Source organism: Triticum aestivum, chromosome 6D, assembly GCF_018294505.1.
Source record: "Triticum aestivum cultivar Chinese Spring chromosome 6D, IWGSC CS RefSeq v2.1, whole genome shotgun sequence".
In the NCBI taxonomy this organism is placed as follows: domain Eukaryota; kingdom Viridiplantae; phylum Streptophyta; class Magnoliopsida; order Poales; family Poaceae; genus Triticum; species Triticum aestivum.
In genome coordinates, this window is record NC_057811.1 from 426416145 (window position 1) to 426441892 (window position 25748).

General features: G+C 45.1%; 2 protein-coding genes across 16 annotated transcripts; one reads left to right on the forward strand and one right to left on the reverse strand.

Moving 5' to 3' along the window:
- The first annotated feature begins 17092 nt into the window (after positions 1–17092).
- On the forward strand, positions 17093–25190 carry LOC123145565 (uncharacterized). Of its 15 annotated transcripts, none has more exons than XM_044565010.1 (13): positions 17093–17363; positions 17718–17763; positions 17941–18061; positions 18156–18227; positions 18627–18660; positions 19156–20611; positions 20706–20781; positions 20862–21781; positions 22714–22917; positions 23214–23270; positions 23339–23399; positions 23471–23562; positions 24414–25190. In XM_044565010.1, exons 2-8 carry the CDS (start codon positions 17745–17747, stop codon positions 20905–20907), a joined length of 1824 nt encoding a protein of 607 aa, XP_044420945.1. In that variant the 5' UTR covers positions 17093–17363; positions 17718–17744; the 3' UTR covers positions 20908–21781; positions 22714–22917; positions 23214–23270; positions 23339–23399; positions 23471–23562; positions 24414–25190. The 15 variants fall into 15 exon arrangements, with proteins under 15 accessions (XP_044420945.1, XP_044420943.1, XP_044420942.1 ...); XM_044565008.1 differs by having other exon boundaries at positions 22714–22894; XM_044565007.1 differs by having other exon boundaries at positions 22714–23270.
- Positions 24078–24816, reverse strand: LOC123145567 (uncharacterized). Its single transcript, XM_044565017.1, has one exon. It carries the CDS (start codon positions 24814–24816, stop codon positions 24499–24501), a length of 318 nt encoding a protein of 105 aa, XP_044420952.1. The 3' UTR covers positions 24078–24498.
- Positions 25191–25748: the final 558 nt, after the last annotated feature.

Genomic DNA, 25748 nt, shown 5'->3' on the forward strand with positions numbered 1-25748 from the left:
GGCGCCCCGAAGATGGAGATCAAATGAGCAAAATGATATTGGCCATATCATGTCACTATTTGATTACATGTGATGTTTATCATGTTTTGCATCTTATTTGCTTAGAACGACGGTAGTAAGTAAGATGATCCCTTATAATAATTTCAAGAAAGTGTTCCCCCTAACTGTGAACCGTTGCGAAGGTTCGTTGTTTCGAAGCACCACGTGATGATCGGGTGTGATAGATTCTAACGTTCGCATACAACGGGTGTTGACGAGCCTAGCATGTACAGACATGGCCTCGGAACACACGCAATACACTTAGGTTGACTTGACGAGCCTAGCATGTACAGACATGGCCTCGGAACACGGAGGACCGAAAGGTCGAGCATGAGTCGTATAGAAGATACGATCAACATGGAGATGTTCACCGATCTTGACTAGTCCGTCTCACGTGATGATCGGACACGGCCTAGTTAACTCGGATCATGTTTCACTTAGATGACTAGAGGGATGTCTATCTGAGTGGGAGTTCATTGAATAATTTGATTAGATGAACTTAATTATCATGAACTTAGTCTAAAATCTTTACAATATGTCTTGTAGATCAAATGGCCCACGTTGCCCTCAACTTCAACGCGTTCCTAGAGAAAACCAAGCTGAAAGATGATGGCAGCAACTATACGGACTGGGTCCGGAACCTGAGGATCATCCTCATAGCTGCCAAGAAAGATTATGTCCTAGAAGCACCGCTAGGTGAAGCACCCATCCCAGAGAACCAAGACGTTATGAACGCTTGGCAATCACGTGCTGATGATTACTCCCTCGTTCAGCGCGGCATGCTTTACAGCTTAGAACCATGGCTTCAAAAGCGTTTTGAGAAACATGGAGCATATGAGATGTTCGAAGAGCTGAAAATGGTTTTCCAAGCTCATGCCCGGGTCGAGAGATATGAAGTCTCCGACAAGTTCTTCAGCTGTAAAATGGAGGAAAATAGTTCTGTTAGTGAGCACATACTCAGAATGTCTGGGTTACACAACCGCTTGTCTCAGCTGGGAGTTAATCTCTCGGATGACGCGGTCATTGACAGAATCCTTCAGTCGCTTCCACCGAGCTACAAGAGCTTTGTGATGAACTTCAATATGCAGGGGATGGAAAAGACCATTCCTGAGGTATATTCAATGCTGAAATCAGCGCAGGTGGAGATCAAAAAGGAACATCAAGTGTTGATGGTGAATAAAACCACGAATTTCAAGAAAGGCAAGGGTAAGAAGAACTTCAAGAAGGACGGCAAGGGAGTTGCCGCGCCCGGTAAGCCAGTTGCCGGGAAGAAGTCAAAGAATGGACCCAAGCCTGAGACTGAGTGCTTTTATTGCAAGGGAAGTGGTCACTGGAAGCGGAACTGCCCCAAATACTTAGCGGACAAGAAGGCCGGCAACGCCAAAGGTATATGTGATATACATGTAATTGATGTGTACCTTACCAGTAATCGTAGTAGCTCCTGGGTATTTGATACCGGTGCGGTTGCTCATATTTGTAACTCAAAACAGGAGCTGCGGAATAAGCGGAGACTGGCGAAGGACGAGGTGACGATGCGCGTCGGGAATGGTTCCAAGGTCGATGTGATCGCCGTCGGCACGCTACCTCTGCATTTACCTACGGGATTAGTTTTAAACCTCAATAATTGTTATTTAGTGCGAGCTTTGAGCATGAACATTGTATCTGGATCTCGTTTAATTCGAGATGGCTACTCATTTAAATCCGAGAATAATGGTTGTTCTGTTTATATGAGAGATATGTTTTATGGTCATGCCCCGCCGGTCAATGGTTTATTCTTGATGAATCTCGAACGTGATGTTACACATATTCATAGTGTGAATACCAAAAGATGTAAAGTTGGTAACGATAGTCCCACATACTTGTGGCACTGTCGCCTTGGTCACATTGGTGTCAAACGCATGAAGAAACTCCATGCAGATGGACTTTTGGAGTCTCTTGATTATGAATCATTTGACACGTGCGAACCATGCCTCATGGGTAAGATGACCAAGACTCCGTTCTCCGGAACAATGGAGCGAGCAACCAACTTATTGGAAATCATACATACCGATGTGTGCGGTCCAATGAGTGTTGAGGCTCGCGGAGGATATCGTTATGTTCTCACTCTCACTGATGACTTAAGTAGATATGGGTATGTCTACCTAATGAAACACAAGTCTGAAACCTTTGAAAAGTTCAAGGAATTTCAGAGTGAGGTTGAGAATCAACGTGACAGGAAAATAAAGTTCTTACGATCAGATCGTGGTGGAGAATATTAAAGTCACGAATTTGGTATGCACTTAAGGAAATGTGGAATCGTTTCACAACTCACGCCGCCTGGAACACCATAGCGAAACGGTGTGTCCGAACGTCGTAATCGCACTCTATTGGATATGGTGCGATCTATGATGTCTCTTATCGATCTATCGCTCTCATTTTGGGGCTATGCTTTAGAGACTGCCGCATTCACTTTAAATAGGGCTCCGACGAAATCCGTTGAGATGACACCGTATGTATTATGGTTTGGGAAGAAACCTAAGCTGTCATTTCTAAAAGTTTGGGGATGCGATGCTTATGTCAAGAAACTTCAACCTGAAAAGCTCGAACCCAAGTCGGAAAAATGCGTCTTCATAGGATACCCTAAGGAAACCATTGGGTATACCTTCTACCTCAGATCCGAAGGCAAGATCTTTGTTGCCAAGAACGGGTCCTTTCTGGAGAAAGAGTTTCTCTCGAAAGAATTAACTGGGAGGAAAGTGGAACTTGATGAGGTGATAGTTGTTGGGAAACGTAGTAATTTCAAAAAAAATCCTACGCACACGCAAGATCATGGTGATGCATAGCAACGAGAGGGGAGAGTGTTGTCCACGTACCCTCGTAGACCGACAGCGGAAGCGTTATAACAACGCGGTTGATGTAGTCGTACGTCTTCACGATCCGACCGATCAAGTACCGAACGCACGGCACCTCCGAGTTCTACACACGTTCAGCTCGATGACGTCCCTCGAACTCCGATCCAGCCGAGTGTTGAGGGAGAGTTTCGTCGGCACGATGGCGTGGTGACGATGATGATGTTCCACCGGCGCAGGGCTTCGCCTAAGCTCCGCAACGGTATTATCGAGGTGTAATATGGTGGAGGGGGGCACCGCACACGGCTAAGAGATCTCAAGGATCAATTGTTGTGTCTCTGGGGTGCCCCCTGCCCCCGTATATAAAGGAGCAAGGGAGGAGGAGGCCGGCCCTAGGAGGGGGCGCACCAAGTGTGGAGTCCTACTAGGACTCCCTAGTCCTAGTAGGATACCACCTCCCATAAGGAATAGGAAAAGAGGAAGGGAAAAAGAGAAGGAAGGAAGGGGGCGCCCCCCTTTCCCTAGTCCAATTCGGACCAGACCAAGGGGAGGGGTGCAGCCACCCTTGAGGCCCTTTTCCTTCTTTCCCGTATGGCCCAATAAGGCCCAATACGTATTCCCGTAACTCTCCGGTACTCCGAAAAATACCCGAATCACTCGGAACCTTTCCGAAGTCCGAATATAGTCGTCCAATATATTGATCTTTACGTCTCGACCATTTCGAGACTCCTCGTCATGTCCCCGATCTCATCCGGGACTCCGAACTCCTTCGGTACATCAACATCATAAACTCATAATAAAACTGTCATCGTAACTTTAAGCGTGCGGACCCTGCGGGTTCGAGAACTATGTAGACATGACCGAGACACGTCTCCGGTCAATAACCAATAGCGGGACCTGGATGCCCATATTGGCTCCCACATATTCTACGAAGATCTTTATCGCTCAGACCGCATAACAACATACGTTGTTCCCTTTGTCACCGGTATGTTACTTGCCCGAGATTTGATCGTCGGTATCTCGATACCTAGTTCAATCTCGTTACCGGCAAGTCTCTTTACTCGTTCCGTAACACATCATCCCGCAACTAACTCATTAGTCACAATGCTTGCAAGGCTTATAGTGATGTGCATTACCGAGTGGGCCCAGAGATACCTCTCCGACAATTGGAGTGACAAATCCTAATCTCGAAATACGCCAACCCAACAAGTACCTTTGGAGACACCTGTAGAGCACCTTTATAATCACCCATTTACGTTGTGACGTTTGGTAGCACACAAAGTGTTCCTCCGGTAAACGGGAGTTGCATAATCTCATAGTCATAGGAACATGTATAAGTCATGAAGAAAGCAGTAGCAACATACTAAACGATCGGGTGCTAAGCTAACGGAATGGGTCAAGTCAATCACGTCATTCTCCTAATGAGGTGATCCCGTTAATCAAATGACAACCCATGTCTATGGTTAGGAAACTTAACCATCTTTGATTAACGAGCTAGTCAAGTAGAGGCATACTAGTGACACTATGTTTGTCTATGTATTCACACATGTATTATGTTTCCGGTTAATACAATTCTAGCATGAATAATAAACATTTATCATGATATAAGGAAATAAATAATAACTTTATTATTGCCTCTAGGGCATATTTCCTTCAGTCTCCCACTTGCACTAGAGTCAATAATCTAGTTCACATCGCCATGTGATTTAACAGCAATAGTTCACATCACCATGTGATTAACACCCATAGTTCACATCGTCATGTGACCAACACCCAAAGGGTTTACTAGAGTCAGTAATCTAGTTCACATCGCTATGTGATTAACACCCAAAGAGTACTAAGGTGTGATCATGTTTTGCTTGTGAGATAATTTTAGTCAACGGGTCTGTCACATTCAGATCCGTAAGTATTTTGCAAATTTCTATGTCTACAATGCTCTGCACGGAGCTACTCTAGCTAATTGCTCCCACTTTCAATATGTATCTAGACCGAGACTTAGAGTCATCTAGATTTAGTGTCAAAACTTGCATCGACGTAACCCTTTACGACGAACCTTTTGTCACTTCCATAATCGAGAAACATATCCTTATTCCACTAAGGATAATTTTGACCGCTGTCCAGTGATCTACTCCTAGATCACTATTGTACTCCCTTTGCCAAAATCAGTGTAGGGTATACAATAGATCTGGTACACAGCATGGCATACTTTATAGAACCTATGGCCAAGGCATAGGGAATGACTTTCATTCTCGTTCTATCTTCTGCCGTGGTCGGGCTTTGAGTCTTACTCAATTTCATACCTTGTAACACAGGCAAGAACTCTTTCTTTGACTGTTGTATTTTGAACTACTTCAAAATCTTGTTAAGGTATGTACTCATTGAAAAAACTTATCAAGCGTCTTGATCTATCTCTATAGATCTTGATGCTCAATATGTAAGCAGCTTCACCGAGGTCTTTCTTTGAAAAACTCCTTTCAAACACTCCTTTATGCTTTGCAGAATAATTCTACATTATTTCCGATCAACAATATGTCATTCACATATACTTATCAGAAATGTTGTAGTGCTCCCACTCACTTTCTTGTAAATACAGGCTTCACCGCAAGTCTGTATAAAACTATATCCTTTGATCAACTTATCAAAGTGTATATTCCAACTCCGAGATGCTTGCACCAGTCCATTGATGGATCGCTGGAGCTTGCATATTTTGTTAGCACCTTTAGGATTGACAAAACCTTCTGGTTGCATCATATACAACTCTTCTTTAATAAATCCATTAAGGAATGCAGTTTTGTTTATCCCTTTGCCATATTTCATAAAATGCGGCAATTGCTAACATGATTCGGACAGACTTAAGCATAGATACGAGTGAGAAACTCTCATCGTAGTCAACATCTTGAACTTGTCGAAAACCTTTTGCGACAATTCTAGCTTTGTAGATAGTGACACTACTATCAGCGTCCGTCTTCCTCTTGAAGATCCATTTAATCTCAATGGCTCGCCGATCATTGGGCAAGTCAATCAAAGTCCATACTTTGTTCTCATATATGGATCTTATCTCAGATTTCATGGCCTCAAGCCATTTTGCGGAATCTGGGCTCACCATCGCTTCTTCATAGTTCGTAGGTTCGTCATGGTCTAGTAACATAACCTCCAGAACAGGATTACCGTACCACTCTGGTGCGGATCTTACTCTGGTTGACCTACGAGGTTCAGTAATAACTTGATCTAAAGTTCCATGATCATCATCATTAACTTCCTCACTAATTGGTGTAGGAGTCACAGGAACAGATTTCTGTGATGAACTACTTTCCAATAAGGGAGCAGGTACAGTTACCTCATCAAGTTCTACTTTCCTCCCACTCACTTCTTTCGAGAGAAACTCCTTCTCTAGAAAGGATCCATTTTAGCAACGAATGTCTTGCCTTCGGATCTGTGATAGAAGGTGTACCCAACTGTCTCCTTTGGGTATCCTATGAAGACACATTTCTCCGATTTGGGTTTGAGCTTATCAGGATGAAACTTTTTCACATAAGCATCGCAACCTCAAAATTTTAAGAAACGACAACTTTGGTTTCTTGCTAAACCTCAGTTCATAAGGCGTCGTCTCAATGGATTTTGATGGTGCCCTATTTAACGTGAATGCAGCTGTCTCTAATGCATAACCCCAAAACTATAGTGGTAAATCGGTAAGAAACATCATAGATTGCACTATATCCAATAAAGTACGGTTATGACGTTCGGACACACCATTACACCATGGTGTTCCAGGTGACGTGAGTAGTGAAACTATTTCACCTTGTTTTAACTGAAGGCCAAATTCGTAACTCAAATATTTTACCTCTGCGATCATATCGTAAAAACTTTTATTTTCTTGTTACGATGATTCTCCACTTCACTCTGAAATTCTTTGAACTTTTCAAATGTTTCAGACTTTGTGTTTCATCAAGTAGATATACCCATATCTGCTCAAATCATCTGTGAAGGTCAGAAAATAATGATACCTGCTACGAGCCTCAATATTCATCGGACCACATACATCTGTATGTATGATTTCCAACAAATCTGTTGCTCTCTCCATAGTTCCGGAGAACGGCGTTTTAGTCATCTTGCCCATGAGGCACGGATCGCAAGCATCAAGTGATTCATAATCAATTGATTCCAAAATCCCATCAGTATGGAGTTTCTTCATGCGCTTTACACCAATATGACCTAAACGGCAGTGCCACAAATAAGTTGCACTATCATTATTAACTTTGCATCTTTTGGCTTCAATATTATGAATATGTGTATCATTACGATCGAGATCCAACAAACCATTTTCGTTGGTGTGTATGACCATAAAAGGTTTTTATTCATGTAAACAGAACAACAATTGTTCTCTAACTTAAATGAATAAATGTATTGCAATAAACATGATCAAATCATATTCATGCTCAACGCAAACACCAAATAACACTTATTTAGTTTCAACACTAATCCCGAAAGTACAGGGAGGCGATGATGATCATATCAATCTTGGAACTACTTCCAACACACATCGTCACCTCGCCTTTTACTAGTCTCTGTTTATTCTGCAACTCCCGTTTTCGAGTTCCTACTCTTTAGCAACTGAACCAGTATCAATTACCGAGGGGTTGCTATAAACACTAGTAAAGTACACATCAATAATCTGTATATCAAATATACCTTTGTTCACTTTTACTAGTCTCTGTTTATTCTGCAACTCTCGTTTCAAGTTACTACTCTTAGCAACTGAACCAGTATCAATTACCGAGGGGTTGCTATAAACACTAGTAAAGTACACATCAATAATCTGTATATCAAATATACCTTTGTTCACTTTGCCATCCTTCTTATCCACCAAATAGTTGAGGTAGTTCCGCTTCTAGTGACCAGTCCCTTTGCAGTAGAAGCACTTAGTCTCAGGCTTAGGACCAGACTTAGGCTTCTTCACTTGAGCAACAACTTGCTTGCCGTTCTTCTTGAAGTTCCCCTTCTTCCCTTTGCCCTTTTCTTGAAACTAGTGGTCTCGTCAACCATCAACACTTGATGTTTTTCTTGATTTCTACCTTCGTCGATTTCAGCATCACGAAGAGCTCGGGAATTACTTTCGTCATCCCTTGCATACTATAGTTCATCACGAAGTTCTACTAACTTGGTGATGGTGACTAGAGAATTCTGTCAATCACTATTTTATCTGGAAGATTAACTCCCACTTGATTCAAGCGATTGTAGTACCCAGACAATCTGAGCACATGCTCACTAGTTGAGCGATTCTCCTCCATCTTTTAGCTATAGAACTTGTTGGAGACTTCATATCTCTCAACTCGGGTATTTGCTTGAAATATTAACTTCAACTCCTGGAACATCTCATATGGTCCATGACGTTCAAAACGTCTTTGAAGTCCCGATTCTAAGCCATTAAGCATGGTGCACTAAACTATCAAGTAGTCATCATATTGAGCTAGCCAAACGTTCATAACGTCTGCATCTGCTCCTGCAATAGGTCTGTCACCTAGCGGTGCATCAAGGACATAATTTTTCTGTGCAGCAATGAGGATAATCCTCAGATCACGGATCCAATCCGCATCTTTGCTACTAACATCTTTCAACATAATTTTCTCTAGGAACATATCAAAAATAAAACAGGGAAGCAACAACGCGAGCTATTGATCTACAACATAATTTGCAAAATACTATCAGGACTAAGTTCATGATAAATTTAAGTTCAATTAATCATATTACTTAAGAACTCCCACTTAGATAGACATCCCTCTAATCCTCTAAGTGATCACGTGATCCATATCAACTAAACCATGTCCGATCATCACGTGAGATGGAGTAGTTTCAATGGTGAACATCACTATGTTGATCATATCTACTATATGATTCACGCTCGACCTTTCGGTCTCCGTGTTCCGAGGCCATATCTGTTATATGCTAGGCTCGTCAAGTTTAACCTGAGTATTCCACGTGTGCAACTGTTTTGCACCCGTTGTATTTGAACGTAGAGCCTATCACACCCGATTAACACGTGGTGTCTCAGCACGAAGAACTTTTGCAACGGTGCATACTCAGGGAGAACACTTTTATCTTGAAATTTTAGTGAGAGATCATCTTATAATGCTACCGTCAATCAAAGCAAGATAAGATGCATAAAGGATTAACATCACATGCAATCAATATAAGTGATATGATATGGCCATCATCATCTTGTGCTTGTGAGCTCCATCTCCGAAGCACCGTGCTTGTGATCTCCATCTCCGAAGCACCGTCATGATCACCATCGTCACCGGCTCGACACCTTGATCTCCATCGTAGTATCGTTGTCGTCTCGCCAACTTATTGCTTTTACGACTATCGCTACCGCTTAGTGATAAAGTAAAACTATTACATGGCGATTGCATCTCATACAATAAAGCGACAACCATATGGCTCCTGCCAGTTGCCGATAACTCGGTTACAAAACATGATCATCTCATACAACACATTATATCACATCATGTCTTGACCATATCACATCACAACATGCCCTGCAAAAACAAGTTAGACGTCCTCTACTTTGTTGTTGCATGTTTTACGTGGCTGCTACGGGCTTAGCAAGAACCGTTCTTACCTACGCATCAAAACCACAACGATAGTTTGTCAAGTTGGTGCTGTTTTAACCTTCGCAAGGACCGGGCGTAGCCACACTCAGTTCAACTAAAGTGAGAGAGACAGACACCCGCCAGTCACCTTTAAGCAACGAGTGCTCCGAACGGTGAATCCAGTCTCGCGTAAGCGTACGCGTAATGTCGGTCCGGGCCGCTTCATCTCACAATACCGCTGAACCAAAGTATGACATGCTGGTAAGCAGTATGACTTATATCGCCCACAACTCACTTGTGTTCTACTCGTGCATAGCATCAACGCATAAAACCAGGCTCGGATGCCACTGTTGGGGAACGTAGTAATTTCAAAAAAATTCCTACGCACACGCAAGATCATGGTGATGCATAGCAACGAGAGGGGAGAGTGTTGTCCACGTACCCTCGTAGACCGACAGCGGAAGCGTTATAACAACGCGGTTGATGTAGTCGTACGTCTTCACGATCCGACCGATCAAGTACCGAACGCACGGCACCTCCGAGTTCTACACACGTTCAGCTCGATGACGTCCCTCGAACTCCGATCCAGCCGAGTGTTGAGGGAGAGTTTCGTCAGCACGACGGCGTGGTGACGATGATGATGTTCCACCGGCGCAGGGCTTCGCCTAAGCTCCGCAACGGTATTATCGAGGTGTAATATGGTGGAGGGGAGCACCGCACACGGCTAAGAGATCTCAAGGATCAATTGTTGTGTCTCTGGGGTGCCCCCCTGCCCCCGTATATAAAGGAGCAAGGGAGGAGGAGGCCGGCCCTAGGAGGGGGCGCACCAAGTGTGGAGTCCTACTAGGACTCCCTAGTCCTAGTAGGATTCCACCTCCCATAAGGAATAGGAAAAGAGGAAGGGAAAAAGAGAAGGAAGGAAGGGGGCGCCCCCCCTTTCCCTAGTCCAATTTGGACCAGACCAAGGGGAGGGGTGCGGCCACCCTTGAGGCCCTTTTCCTTCTTTCCCGTATGGCCCAATAAGGCCCAATACGTATTCCCGTAACTCTCCGGTACTCCGAAAAATACCCGAATCACTCGGAACCTTTCCGAAGTCCGAATATAGTCGTCCAATATATTGATCTTTACGTCTCGACCATTTCGAGACTCCTCGTCATGTCCCCGATCTCATCCGGGACTCCGAACTCCTTCGGTACATCAACATACATAAACTCATAATAAAACTGTCATCGTAACTTTAAGCGTGCGGACCCTACGGGTTCGAGAACTATGTAGACATGACCGAGACACGTCTCCGGTCAATAACCAATAGCGGGACCTGGATGCCCATATTGGCTCCCACATATTCTACGAAGATCTTTATCTGTCAGACCGCATAACAACATACGTTGTTCCCTTTGTCACCGGTATGTTACTTGCCCGAGATTTGATCGTCGGTATCTCGATACCTAGTTCAATCTCGTTACCGGCAAGTCTCTTTACTCGTTCCGTAACACATCATCCCGCAACTAACTCATTAGTCACAATGCTTGCAAGGCTTATAGTGATGTGCATTACCGAGTGGGCCCAGAGATACCTCTCCGACAATTGGAGTGACAAATCCTAATCTCGAAATACGCCAACCCAACAAGTACCTTTGGAGACACCTGTAGAGCACCTTTATAATCACCCATTTACGTTGTGACGTTTGGTAGCACACAAAGTGTTCCTCCGGTAAACGGGAGTTGCATAATCTCATAGTCATAGGAACATGTATAAGTCATGAAGAAAGCAGTAGCAACATACTAAACGATCGGGTGCTAAGCTAACGGAATGGGTCAAGTCAATCACGTCATTCTCCTAATGAGGTGATCCCGTTAATCAAATGACAACCCATGTCTATGGTTAGGAAACTTAACCATCTTTGATTAACGAGCTAGTCAAGTAGAGGCATACTAGTGACACTATGTTTGTCTATGTATTCACACATGTATTATGTTTCCGGTTAATACAATTCTAGCATGAATAATAAACATTTATCATGATATAAGGAAATAAATAATAACTTTATTATTGCCTCTAGGGCATATTTCCTTCAATAGTCACCCCTTCCGAACCGGAAAGTAGCGTAGCGCGGGAAGATGTTCCTGTGGTGCCTACACCGACTGGGGAGGAAGTTAATGATGATGATCATGAAGCTTCGGATCAAGTTACTGCTGAACTTCGTAGGTCCACAAGGACACGTTCCGCACTAGAGTGGTACGGCAACCCTGTCCTGGAAATCATGTTGTTAGACAACGGTGAACCTTCGAACTATGAAGAAGCGATGGCGGGCCCGGATTCCGACAAATGGCTAGAAGCCATGAAATCCGAGATAGGATCCATGTATGAAAACGAAGTATGGACTTTGACTGACTTGCCCGTTGATCGGCGAGCCATAGAAAATAAATGGATCTTTAAGAAGAAGACAGACGCGGATGGTAACGTGACCATCTATAAGGCTCGACTTGTCGCTAAGGGTTATCGACAAGTTCAAGGGGTTGACTACGATGAGACTTTCTCACCCGTAGCGAAGCTGAAGTCCGTCCGAATCATGTTAGCAATTGCCGCATTCTATGATTATGAGATATGGCAAATGGACGTCAAAACGGCATTCCTTAATGGCTTTCTTAAGGAAGAATTGTATATGATGCAGCCGGAAGGTTTTGTCGATCCTAAGAATGCTAACAAGGTATGCAAGCTCCAGCGCTCCATCTATGGGCTGGTGCAAGCATCTCGGAGTTGGAACATTCGATTTGATGAGATGATCAAAGCGTTTGGGTTTACACAGACTTATGGAGAAGCCTGTGTTTACAAGAAAGTGAGTGGGAGCTCTGTAGCATTTCTCTTATTGTATGTGGATGACATACTATTGATGGGAAATGATATAGAATTCTTGGAAAGTATAAAGGCCTATTTGAATAAGTGTTTTTCAGTGAAGGACCTTGGAGAAGCTGCTTATATATTAGGCATCAAGATCTATAGAGATAGATCAAGACGCCTCATTGGTCTTTCACAGAGTACGTACCTTGACAAGATGTTGAAGAAGTTCAATATGGATCAGTCCAAGAAGGGGTTCTTGCCTGTATTGCAAGGTGTGCAATTGAGCACGGCTCAATGCCCGACCACGGCAGAAGATAGAGAAAAGATGAGTGTCATCCCCTATGCCTCAGCCATAGGGTCTATTATGTATGCCATGCTGTGTACCAGACCTGATGTAAACCTTGCCGTAAGTTTGGTAGGAAGGTACCAAAGTAATCCCGGCATGGAACACTGGACAGCGGTCAAGAATATCCTAAAGTACCTAAAGAGGACTAAGGATATGTTTCTCGTTTATGGAGGTCACGAAGAGCTCGTCGTAAAGGGTTATGTCGATGCTAGCTTCGACACAGATCTGGATGACTCGAAGTCACAAACCGGATACATGTATATTTTGAATGGAGGGGCAGTAAGCTGGTGCAGTTGCAAGAAAAGCGTCGTGGCAGGATCTACATGTGAAGCGGAATACATGGCAGCCTCAGAGGCAGCGCAAGAAGCAATCTGGATGAAGGAGTTCATTACCGACCTAGGGGTGATTCCCAATGCGTCGGGCCCGATGACTCTCTTCTATGACAACACTGGAGCTATTGCCCTTGCCAAGGAGCCCAGGTTTCACAGGAAGACCAGGCATATCAAGCGTCGCTTCAACTCCATTCGTGAAAGTGTTCAAAATGGAGACATAGATATTTGTAAAGTACATACGGACCTGAATGTAGCAGATCCGTTGACTAAACCTCTCCCTAGAGCAAAACATGATCAACACCAGAACTCTATGGGTGTTCGATTCATCACAATGTAACTAGATTATTGACTCTAGTGCAAGTGGGAGACTGTTGGAAATATGCCCTAGAGGCAATAATAAATGGTTATTATTATATTTCCTTGTTCATGATAATTGTCTATTGTTCATGCTATAATTGTGTTATCCGGAAATCGTAATACATGTGTGAATACACAGACCACAACGTGTCCCTAGTAAGCCTCTAGTTGACTAGCTCGTTGATCAATAGATAGTCATGGTTTCCTGACTATGGACATTGGATGTCATTAATAACGGGATCACATCATTAGGAGAATGATGTGATGGACAAGACCCAATCCTAAGCATAGCACAAAAGATCGTGTAGTTCGTTTGCTAGAGCTTTTCCAATGTCAAGTATCATTTCCTTAGACCATGAGATCGTGCAACTCCCGGATACCGTAGGAGTGCTTTGGGTGTGCCAAACGTCACAACGTAACTGGGTGACTATAAAGGTACACTACGGGTATCTCCGAAAGTGTCTGTTGAGTTGGCACGGATCGAGACTGGGATTTGTCACTCCGTATGACGGAGAGGTATCTCTGGGCCCACTCGGTAATGCATCATCATAATGAGCTCAATGTGACTAAGGAGTTAGCCACGGGATCATGCATTACGGTACGAGTAAAGTGACTTGCCGGTAACGAGATTGAACAAGGTATTGGGATACCAACGATCGAATCTCGGGCAAGTAACGTACCGATTGACAAAGGGAATTGTATACGGGATTGATTGAATCCTCGACATCGTGGTTCATCCGATGAGATCATCGTGGAACATGTGGGAGCCAACATGGGTATCCAGATCCCGCTGTTGGTTATTGACCGGAGAGGCGTCTCGGTCATGTCTGCATGTCTCCCGAACACGTAGGGTCTACACACTTAAGGTTCGGTGACGCTAGGGTTGTAGAGATATTAGTATGCGGAAACCCGAAAGTTGTTCGGAGTCCCGGATGAGATCCCGGACGTCACGAGGAGTTCCGGAATGGTCTGGAGGTGAAGAATTATATATAGGAAGTCCAGTTTCGGCCACCGGGAAAGTTTTGGGGGTTATCGGTATTGTACCGGGACCACCGGAAGGGTCCCGGGGGTCCATCGGGTGGGGCCACCTGTCCCGGAGGGCCCCATGGGCTGAAGTGGGAGGGGAACCAGCCCCTAGTGGGCTGGGGCGCCCCCTTGGGCCTCCCCCTGCGCCTAGGGTTGGAAACCCTAGGGGTGGGGGGCGCCCCACTTGGCTTGGGGGGCAAGCCACCCCTCTTGGCCGCCGCCCCCCCTCAGATGGGATCTCCAGGGGGCCGGCGCCCCCCAGGGCCCCTATAAATAGTGGGGGGAGGGAGGGCAGCACTACAACAGCCCTTGGCGCCTCCCTCTCCCCCTGCAACACCTCTCCCTCCCGCTTGCGCTTGGCGAAGCCCTGCCGGGATCCCCGTTACTTCCACCACCACGCCGTCGTGCTGCTGGATCTCCATCAACCTCTCCTCCCCCCTTGCTGGATCAAGAAGGAGGAGACGTCGCTGCTCCGTACGTGTGTTGAACGCGGAGGTGCCGTCCGTTCGGCACTCAGTCATCGGTGATTTGGATCACGGCGAGTACGACTCCATCAACCCCGTTCACTTGAACGCTTCCGCTCGCGATCTACAAGGGTATGTAGATGCACTCCTTTCCCCTCGTTGCTAGTATACTCCATAGATGGATCTTGGTGATGCGTAGAAAATTTTAAAATTCTGCTACGATCCCCAACACGGCGTTGCTGCTCGAGGGGAGCGGTGGTATGTCGGGGCGGCGGCCTCGGAAGGCGGTGCCGGTTGATTGCGCTGGGCGCGACGGAGCGGTGGATGTCGGGGCGGCGACCCCAAGAGAATCACTGTGGCGACCAGACTTCTGAGGCAACGATGATGAACTAGTGCATTCATATGCATATTCAGTACTTTATTTACTAGTGCATTCATATGCATATTCAGTACTTTATTAACTATTTGCAATGTGTTAAAAAAAAACTACTACCCTTTGTAATGTTGCCCTCGCGTTGGTCAAATTCTAAATCCGCCACTGCTCCTACGACATGTCTTCCCCATGTTCGGCAACCCGCTCCTCGTACTGCCGGGAGCCCCGAAGGTATATGCTTCACTGAGAGGGGAAGAATATCCTTCGTCTTCTCTTTGTTCGGCAGCGCCGCTCGTCGGAGTGGCACTGGAGGGATATGCTTTAGTTGGACGAGAAGGGTGGCCTCCGCTTCCATGAAGCACGAGCCCAAGATGGTTTTTGGGGCGCGGGGGGGGGGGGGGGGGACGACGGTGGCCTACGAGCGTGCCAGCGACGCGTCAACGATGGTCTACTTGGGACCCAAGTGGTGACGGCCTCCCATGTTCTACATTTCCTCGATGTTGGCGGCGGTCGCAGACGTTCTGCCCGCCGCCTCGTCGATCTCTACGAAGCTGGCTTTTTTCTCCGCTTGTAGGGTGCAGTTCCGCGTACGTTGAAGGCGGATGGCACAGTCGCAAGCGTGGAGGAGCTGGCCTCGTCAACGGTAGCAACTCGCCCCTCCTCCGTGAGCTGGCTTGGAGCGACGAGTTGTTGCGGTACGCGCCGATTTGGAGCCTCACCCATGGTACTGACGACCTAGAGTGGCGAGGGAGGTGGAGCAGAGAATTGTCGGGCTCGTATCCGTCGGGCTCGGCAGGCCACCCAGCCGAGTTTTATGCCGGAGAACTCCTCTTCCTGTTCGTCGGATGCTATGGAGAGTTTGGAGAAAATGGTGCAAGGAGGAGACGGAGAGCGGAGGTGTGATGCGATTCTTCACCCGATGTCTGGCCTCATTTAAATAGCGGGCGGGCGCGAGGAGCGAACCGACGTTGTGTTTAATGCCGGTTGGCTAGCAAACGGACGTGTGGGCGAAGTAGTTTTCTCGGTACACGCGCGGGGGTAATGGAGGTATGCGGCGACGTGTAGCGGGTGGCGCTCTCTCGCCGACGCGCCGCTTCAATGCCAGCCTATCAGTGAGAGGTCGCGTCCGCTCTGAATCGACGTCTACATCGGCATTGTGGGCAGCTGGCGTTGGATGGGAAAGCAGGCAGGCGAGAGAGGAGGGTTTTGGGTGGGCCACGACGGTCAAAACGGGCATGACAACGGTGGATATCGTACGTTTCAATTAGAGTAAAAAACAGAAAGATCGTGAAGGCCCTCGCCGACACCGCGTCGTCCCAGGCGCCCCGCCGTCGACGCCGCGGGAGCCTCCTCCGCCACCGACGTTCCACACGGAGCCGCTGCAGCATCCATCGTAGCCCGTCGTCGCCGCCGCAGCCATCGCCTTCCAACGAATGTGCTTCTTCTTCTTGCGTTCCCAATCTCGAGGTGGATTGCAGCGGCGGTGCGGTGAAGGGGAGAGAGGCACCGGAGAGGAGGGAGGTCAGTCCACGCATCAACGGTCTTCCTCCCCACGCCGGACACGCCCGCGCCCACGCATCAAGTTTTGTTGCTGCTGATCCCACACCACGGTGCACACAAGGTGTTTGAAGTAATGTCCACCACGATTGCTTTTTGATTAACTAGTTCAGTTACTACAGACTGCATTCCTTAAAAACACAAAGAAATCTGTTTTTGTATTGAGTCGTTAACCTTTTTTGTATTGAAAAAAACTGATTATTATAAACTTAAAATCGCCTTGTTTTGCCAAATCAAGGGACCTACATGGCTACAGCTACGACTGCTCATGGTGATCTGAGGTCCTAAGCCGTCCGATGCGGAGTACGAACGCATCAGATCACTCCGTCAGCAGTCTTTGTAAAACAAAACGCAGAACATCGTCGGGCTCGTCTTTCTACTTGACGCCGCCGCCGCCGCTGCCGCTCCTCCGTCCTCCGCTACCGCCACTCTGCCATCTGCTTCCCTGCCGCTGCCGCCTCAAAATCCCTTCTCTTCCCCTCCCTATGCGGTCTCTGCCGCCGGCGGCTCTCTGCCTCGCTTCCCCGCCACCGCGGCCGACCTCGACCTAGGGCAACGGCGACGGAACACTTCGGCGGCTGCGGAGTTCGTCCTCTCTCGGCGTGACTAGGTGCAGGTTTGGCGCTCCAACATTACTGTACTTGATTTCTTGTTGATGAACTCTGTTAATCCATATGCAATTGTTATCTCTCTCCCTCCCAAAAAAGAAAAACTCTATATACAATTGCTGGAGTCGAAAGTAATTTGGTGACTAGGGTGGTACGTGCGCACAGCTCGCGCATGGCATCTGACCATCTGTCCACCTGGGTCAAAGTCGATTTGTGTTACAAGACCAAGGACAGCTTAGCAGGCCGCAGTCTCTCATTTTCCCCTCCTGATGTCTGAAATCATCTATTTTCGTTCGTAGTAACATCCTAAATTCCTTACCGAAAGCTTATGCCATGATTCTTACTGTGTTTTCCAGGCCGCATACAGAAGGTCAAGGACCCAGATGTTTTCTTCGCAGGAAGGTGATTTCATCTCATCTTCATTCTTCTGAAGCCACAACAGTACTACTCCACTTGCTATAGTGCCTACTGTGCAATACCTGAAACTTATTTCATACACCAATTTGTCACCCTTGGCTCACATAAACCTAGGGTATTGCAGTCTGATGTGGCTGAAAATACTCTTGTTATGTTATACAGCTGAAACTATTGTTCTGTGTGGTTTTTACCCAGAGGACGCGGCCGACTTCTCTTTCAAGGATGGTAACAGGCTGTGCTCTCTTTTTCTGCGGCAGCAAGGTCTCATCAAGAAAAAGCGAAGGTCTGTGCAGTGCTTGCTCTCCTCTTCTATATGTATGCCCCCACCGCCTCTTAACCGTACCTTACATATTTTTCTCATCTATCTATGCATGAAGATGGCTGGCCTCGCTGAATCCCGAATTAGGTGTCCCCTTCAAACTTAAGCGACCAAAGTTTCTGAAAGTCGTGTAAGTATTCTACTGTCTGTGCCAGTTATTTCCTTCTCTAAACCAGATGCAGTGCGGTATTACAACTGATATAGCTGCACGTTTCTCATTTGAAAACAATATCCACTGATTTAGTGAGTTACCTCCATGGCTCCATGTTTCAAGAGTTTGTGCCAAAAGCTTTGATAGAGCAAAACTCATTCTTCATGTATGCGCAAAAATGACCCATAGTCTGGCCCATGTTTCTCATCTGAAAACAACATCCACTGATTTAGCGAGTTACCTCAGCTCCATGTGGTCTTGGGTTGTAAAATATGGCAAACCTACCAGATTTCCATTTATCGTGTCTTCTCTACTTATAAGATTACTTTACCCATATCAATATTTTAGTAACACCCCACAAAAATTTCTGTTCTACAGCTACTTGGCTGAATCGGATGTCAGGACTGATGAAGTAAGTTATTCATACTCTAACAGAACCTACAGCTTACGGTTTTCAGTTTCAGTTTTTACTCCCCTTATTAATGTTGCTTGCGTAGCTACTTATTTATCCGTTAGGTTTATATAACAATGAATGACAGATAATTATATTTCTAGTACAATAATAAGAGAACATTTAGCAGTTTTAATATGTTGTGTGATCAAATATGTTGCTTCATATGAACTTACATCAAGATAACTACACTTGTGGAAGGATATACAACATGGTTCATTGGAAGGAGCGGATTGATTATAGTCTGAGATGAGATAACATCTAGGAAAAAGGGTCTAACTCATTGTTATTGCTTGATCGATAGTCCATACTTGCTAGCTCTATCAATTTCATAGTAATCACTTCTTTTTGGTGAATAATTTTATTTTGATCACTTGATTTGATCCTTGAGAGTAACATCCATGTAGCATAAACATGACAGTAACTGGGCATCTTATCGAGAAATGTCTATTCCAGGTGTCCAGCGAGAAAGTAAGATGCAACATCGAAGAAAGTTTTGGTTTGCAAAGCAAGTGTTACATTCATCATGTAGTTCTGGATGGTCTTGAGCTTTTTAAGTTGCAAAAACAGAAGGATGGCTCTCTCTGTCCAGAAAGCTTGAAGACCATGCACTGTACAATCAGCAAATTAAGCAATGGAGCACTTGAGTCAGTGGCTAATATTGTCGCCCACAATGGGATTAGTTTCAGGAAGATTAGGCCTACAATGATGAAAATCGTGAAGGACCACCTTCCAAAATACTTGGCTGAATTGGACAGTGAAAGTGGTATGCGATTGTCTGAAATTTTAACAAATCCATGCAGCTACCGTTCTAATTCTGTCCGTCTTAGAACAACTGTTTCACCAATGCTTCTGTCATCTATTGACCAAGCTTTAGCTGGGCTGGATGAAATTCCCCAGCAAGCTGCTATTGCAATCAATAGAAAGCTCTCAGGAAAATCATGCCCCCCAGAATTTCTGCATGTAGCTCGAACTTCCAGCAGAAGCCATCTTATTAATTTGATAAGGAAAAGATGTGGAAATATGATAGCAAAGCTGCAGGAAGGCAATGATCTACCAGAGAACTTTGCAAAAGCATTGTCAGTGATGAACCTATATCGGAAACTCACACTAAAGAGCATGGATATTTCACAGTCAGAGTTCTTTCCCTTTCCACGTGCGACTATATCATCGCAGCAAGATATCCTGAATGCTCTATGGTCACTTCCAAACGTCGATACTGATGATATGAAGTTGCTGCGTCGCATTATGGGCCAAGGTTCTCAAGTGAAGATGGCATCATTCAAAGCAGCTGTGAGGAGGTACTTGACAGAATGCTTGTTTGAGTGTGATGATGGTAATTTACCAGATTTGGCAGTACGTGCCATTGGTTTCTTAGCTCAAATGTCTCCTAAATGTCAACAAGCTATTCTCACAGATGAGAGAAAGGAAGTGGAAGTAGATGCTGTCTTGGATTTAAGCAGTTGCCTCAGATCTTTGGTACGTGGTGCCACTGAAGAAAACTCGAGCGATGACGAAGTTAGCTTAGAGAGTGACAGGTGCAGTGAAGATAATGATTTTGTACTCACCACGAGCAACTACTTTGATATTCGTTCTGAGCAGCACATGGATGAGGGCTGCTGTTCAAATTTCATGATCAATAGCACTGAAGATTCTGAGTACACTGCTGGTGCTGGACATTATGGAGACAGTGGTGCTGCTGGCAGTACGATGGATCCTAGTTCGGAGAAGGACAATGTGGAGATGACTAGATGCTCTGCAGAAGATCTCTCTGCATTATGTGATGACACTGCAAGTATTGCACATGAGCTTATTGGGCACATTCTTAAAAACATGTTGACTGAAGACGAGGGGATTGATGAACTTACCGGATGTTATCTTGGAGGCAGTTCTAATTCTCAAGATCCTCAAGGTACATTGTGAACCACCAGTAGAACTTTTCTATTTATTATTTCTCTTTTCAGTTTTCAATCCCTATGTTGGGTAATGATTTTTATTTGCCATAGATCCTGAAGCGGAGAACCAAAAAGGCGACATTGTGATGAATGCTGTCCAGAGTCTCTTACCTAATCTGCCGAAAAGGTCTGTCTACACTTTTCATTATCTCCCTCACCCCCTCCATTGTGCACGTAAACGGTCTAATAGTATGTTAATGTGTGCAGCTCCATCGACAAAGTTAGGAGCATACTAGATGGTGCTGAGCAGTGAGGATGGTCAATAGACATTTTTAGGTGTCGAACCTTGCATGGTGCTGTGAATTGGGATATTGAATGTGATGGACAATTTTACCTTATGAAGAGGGATGGGCATGTTTTGTTTTGCTGGGGGAAATGTGCATGCAGTGGACATTTTTTTGCCATATCACTGGAAAGCTAGCACATGTGCTTACATGGATCCTGTAATTAGCGATTTTTTGTGCACTCTGACATGGTTAAGACTGGTGATTTTTGAAATATACTAGCCTGTTGCAAGACTGGTGGTGTTTTTCATTTTGCACTGCTCTATTTCAAGTTTCAACTACTCCGAAAACTAGCACATATTCAAATCACATTATAGTCTGATCCACCATCAATTGTTGTCATTCTCCTTTCTGCTTTCATGAACTATACTTTCAAAAATTGTTTCCAGGATTACTGTGCAAAACATTTATTTAATTGGCATTTTAGTTCAAGAGAATTGTATTAGGATGAATAAAATGCACTGTGGGTAGAACGACTAGTTAGGTGGGTGCAATCAAGTATGGAAATTTACAATCATTCGTTTTGGTCATAAAAAATGTTTATTGGGCTCAATGTGGGGCAGTTAGGCGCCAGTTGTGCTAATGGTGCTTGGTCAGCCCCCGAGGGGCATCGGCTCCCAGTACCATGGACTTTTGCAGGGCTAATATTTCATTTGGTAGTATTTCTTTTGTATGGTATTGTTGTCAGGCATCCTGCCAAACATGTCAACTTGTCCAGGTAACAAATATGAAGTTCAGGATGCTGTGTTGCTCGGTCTTAACCGTTACTCTGCAGACATGATGACTCAACCTATCATGGCTGTTGCTCTTCTGAAGCTCTCTTCACGGTTTCCATCTATCAGAGTAAGATGTCTTTCAACTTGACCTCATATTGTAGTTGCATAACTTTCTGCGAAGTACTAGCTCAAAGCTGCAACTGTTTTTAACAGTGAGCTAGTTGAATTTGTTCTTCCGGTTCTCCTGTATCCATAATGTTCCCTGTAAGTTCTGAATGCGCTGTGCGAAACCACTTTTACGAATTCTAAAATTTGTGCAATTCTATCATCTCTTGTTACAAATGAACTTTGGACTCGCAGGATCATTTAAATATGGAAATTTTCCTAACTTACTGAAGAAATATGTAATGATGTATTGATGTCTACACTCTGGTAATCATATAGTGATGTACCGATACCATTGTATATGATTTGCTCTTCTTTTCGGCATCTCTGTTCAACTTAACTTCTCCACAAACTTATCACATCTTTTAGATCCTTGCAATGGTGCCTACTTGTAACCTCAAGATACATTAGCATATCATTTAAAGATTTAGTTCATGCCTGGTAAGGCTGGCTTTCTGGGCTTTGTGGCTTTGGGCCGTTCGATAGCATCGCGGATGGCTAGGATTGCATGTAAAAATTCTGAGGTGGCGGCTGTAATATTCTCAAGGGTGAGTTTTTCTGGTCATTTACCCGCAGTGCCATCCCACGTCCATGCATGTCGGCATTGATTCACCGATTCAGCCTCGCGCGCTCACCCTACGGCTCATCACCATCCTGAGGTCTATCAGTTCTATTGGCATGTGTAGGTTTGCGTCAGTATTTTATAAGATTCATTGAACATTCTGTTTGCAAGAAACCTTTTTGTCCTCGTCTACTCACCTAGTTCCCAGCTGATATATGCTCGTGTCGTGAGTGTTTGAAATTACTAATGCAGTGGTTGTCCACCTATTTATGTGGTGCTGTTTAATCTGATCCTCCAACATTCATCTTACCTGTGCTATTCTCCATGTGCAGCTTACTGCTTTGAATAATGAATTGCAAGCTATGCAGAGGGACAAGGAGATACTGAAGGCCAGTACCCGGTAGAAACACAGCAGAGGAGGAGGCAAGATGTTATTGAAGCACTCTTGTCCTTGCAGCCATGTCTTCCACCCACAACTTATCATCTTCTCAGTGAACTTCAGTTTCTGCTGAGGTCTATCAGTTCTATTGGCATGTGTAGGTTTGCGTCAGTATTATATACTCCCTCCGTTCCAAAATAAATGACCCAACTTTGTACTAACTTTAGTACAAAATTGGGTCATCTATTTTGGAACGGAGGGAGTAAGATTCATTGAACATTCTGTTTGCAAGAAACCTTTTTGTCCTCGTCTACTCACCTAGTTCCCAGCTGATATATGCTCGTGTCGTGAGTGTTTGAAATTACTAATGCAGTGGTTGTCCACCTATTTATGTGGTGCTGTTTAATCTGATCCTCCAACATTCATCTTACCTGTGCTATTCTCCATGTGCAGCTTACTGCTCTGAATAATGAATTGCAAGCTATGCAGAGGGACAAGGAGATACTGAAGGTCAGTACCCAGTAGAAACACAGCAGAGGAGGAGGCAAGATGTTATTGAAGCTCTCTTGTCCTTGCAGCCATGTCTTCCACCCACAACTTATCATCTTCTCAGTGAACTTCAGTTTCTGCTGCACTGATGTACGTAGTACTAATGGCCTGAAGTTTCTTGCATTTCTCATTCAAGGTTTAAGTCGCTATTCTTATTCAAGGAGAACAGAACTCTCGACGAAGCAAACAAAAGGCTGGTGAGTTTACTGGAGGAAGAGCAAAAACATCGGTCAAAGGGAAGCACTCCACAAAGGTAAAAAGGACGAGGTGCTTCCAAAATATTGCAATTCTACGGTTTCCTGCAAAAACATCCTTTTGTGTGTATGCCCATCCTAAGAAAATTGTTGTAACGTTGAGATTGCCGCAATACGTATCCTGTGATTATTCTGCTTCTTACCCTGATGATTTAAAGTCTTCATGCATTAAACTGACCTCCTATCCTCAAAATACCAAGTGTTCTTTTCCTTTCTTTTTATATGTTGAGACAAAATCGCACCAGGCCAATCTGCACTCCTAGCTAGCTTTTATGCAGATCTCTTGTGAATGAGTATATCTAAATAATTTTGCCATTTTGATACTTGAATTACTGCCTGTTACTAGTGATCTAAAAGATCTTATATTAGTTTACAGAGGGAGTACTTTCTAATCGTGGTCAGCTCACTAGTAGTATAATTTTATCGAGTTTGTTTGTTTGGTGTTAAAATTATCTAGCATTATGTTTATGAAGTGTACAAGAATTATCGAAATAACATGAACTCACGGAATTTCTTGAAAAAAAAAACATAAACTCACGCACATGGCGTTTGAATAATATTGGTACAGGATGAGTCAGTTTTAGAAGCCGAGCAGATTACATCTTCCGTATCCTTTGACTAATCGATCATATTCCACTAAACATTTTTCTCTTGTTGCAGCTGTTTATCCTTTCTTCATGGAAACTGATAACGCAAACCATTTTTCTGAATCGTATGTATGCTTGAATTCATCCAAACACACATTATTGTACACACAAGGAACCAAGGATTACATACAAGAACACAAATACATGCATGTAAAACTACTTGAGCTTACACAGTAACCACAATTGTTTTTATCTCCCCACAGCTTTCTGGGGTCAGTGGAAGAAGGGCCCTTGTTCCTGCCATGAAGCAAACAGGAATGGCAGTACCTTCCAGATGAGATGAGATAATCAACGCCCGCGGCAGCCGAAGATGGCCTTGCAGCCGCGGCCGGTGTAGGGCTGCCCCCGGCCGGGGCAGGAGCCGTAGCACGCCGCCTTGTTCGCCTCCAGCCCTCCGTAGCCGATGGAAGTTGGGCTGTAAGCAAGCACCCTCCTCTGTGGGTACGCCGCCTCCTCCTCACGCTCCGTGAAGCCCACTTCGTCTTCCTCGACGGTACGCACCGGCATCGCCGCATGGGTGCCGGCGCCGGCGAGGACGCCGCCGCTCATGACCAGCGCCGCGGCGATGTAGGCCAAGAGGAGGAGGAGCTGCGTCTGCGGCTTCATCGTCCCTGCTTCGAGTGGCGCTTGCAGTGTGGCCTCTGCTTCAGGTTCAAGTGGTGCTGGCGCACTGTGGCCGGCCTGTGGGGCGTGCCTACCTCTCAATAATTTGTTCTGCTGTTGCGTCTATTCCAGAGGGGAGGAGACGGAGGTGGTTGAGGGCACTCCAACAGCAACGCCATGCCTAACATTGCATGCACGTGATGCTAGGCGACACCATAGCGTCCATGTCCGGTCTCCAGTGTGTTTGTGATTGGGTTTTGTGGAGGCGAACGATGCTGGCTGCTTCACAACCACCCGGTTCATTTCAAACTTAATTTCAGCAGAAAATGTGGTTGACAGACACGTAAGACTGTTTAGATAGTTTTCATGCCTTGTTACTTCTGTCATGGCTGAGCCAAGTTATCCTAGTTATAACAATCATGCATAATAAAATTTAGAAAAAACTTAATTAGTTTCAATGAATAATCTGTTTATAAACCCACAATTCATCGGATCCCAACAAACACACCGCAGAAGATTACATCAGATAGAATTTCAAGAAGATTGAGGAGAACATGGTATTGAAGATCAAAGAGAGAAAAGAACTCATCTAGCTACTAGCTATGGACCCATAGGTCTGTGGTAAACTATTCACGCATCATCGGAAGGCAGCAAGGACGATGTAGAAGCTCTCCGTGATCGGTTCCCCCTCCGGTAGAGTACCGGAAAAGGCCTCCAGATGGGATCAAGGAAGAACAAAAACTTGTGGTGGCGGAAAAATGTTTCAGGTGGCTCTCTGTTGATTTGGGGATATTTGTGAATTTATAGTCTTGGAATTAGGTCAAACGGAGTTAGGTGGGGCCCACGAGCTCAAGGGCGCGCCTTGTGAGCTTGTGACTCTTTCGTAGCTCTTCTGGCCTCCTCCCGAAGCATCTAGGGTCTCTTCCAGGCCAGAA

Bases quoted from the DNA above. Each gene is read 5' to 3' on its own strand.
- LOC123145565 (XM_044565001.1), top strand. The intron at 18,062-18,155 runs GTCTGTGCAGTG...CTATGCATGAAG, and splicing joins CTCATCAAGAAAAAGCGAAG to ATGGCTGGCCTCGCTGAATC. The intron at 18,661-19,155 runs GTAAGTTATTCA...TGTCTATTCCAG, and splicing joins CGGATGTCAGGACTGATGAA to GTGTCCAGCGAGAAAGTAAG.
- LOC123145567 (XM_044565017.1), bottom strand. From the start codon at position 24,816: ATGAAGCCGCAGACGCAGCTCCTCCTCCTCTTGGCCTACATCGCCGCG.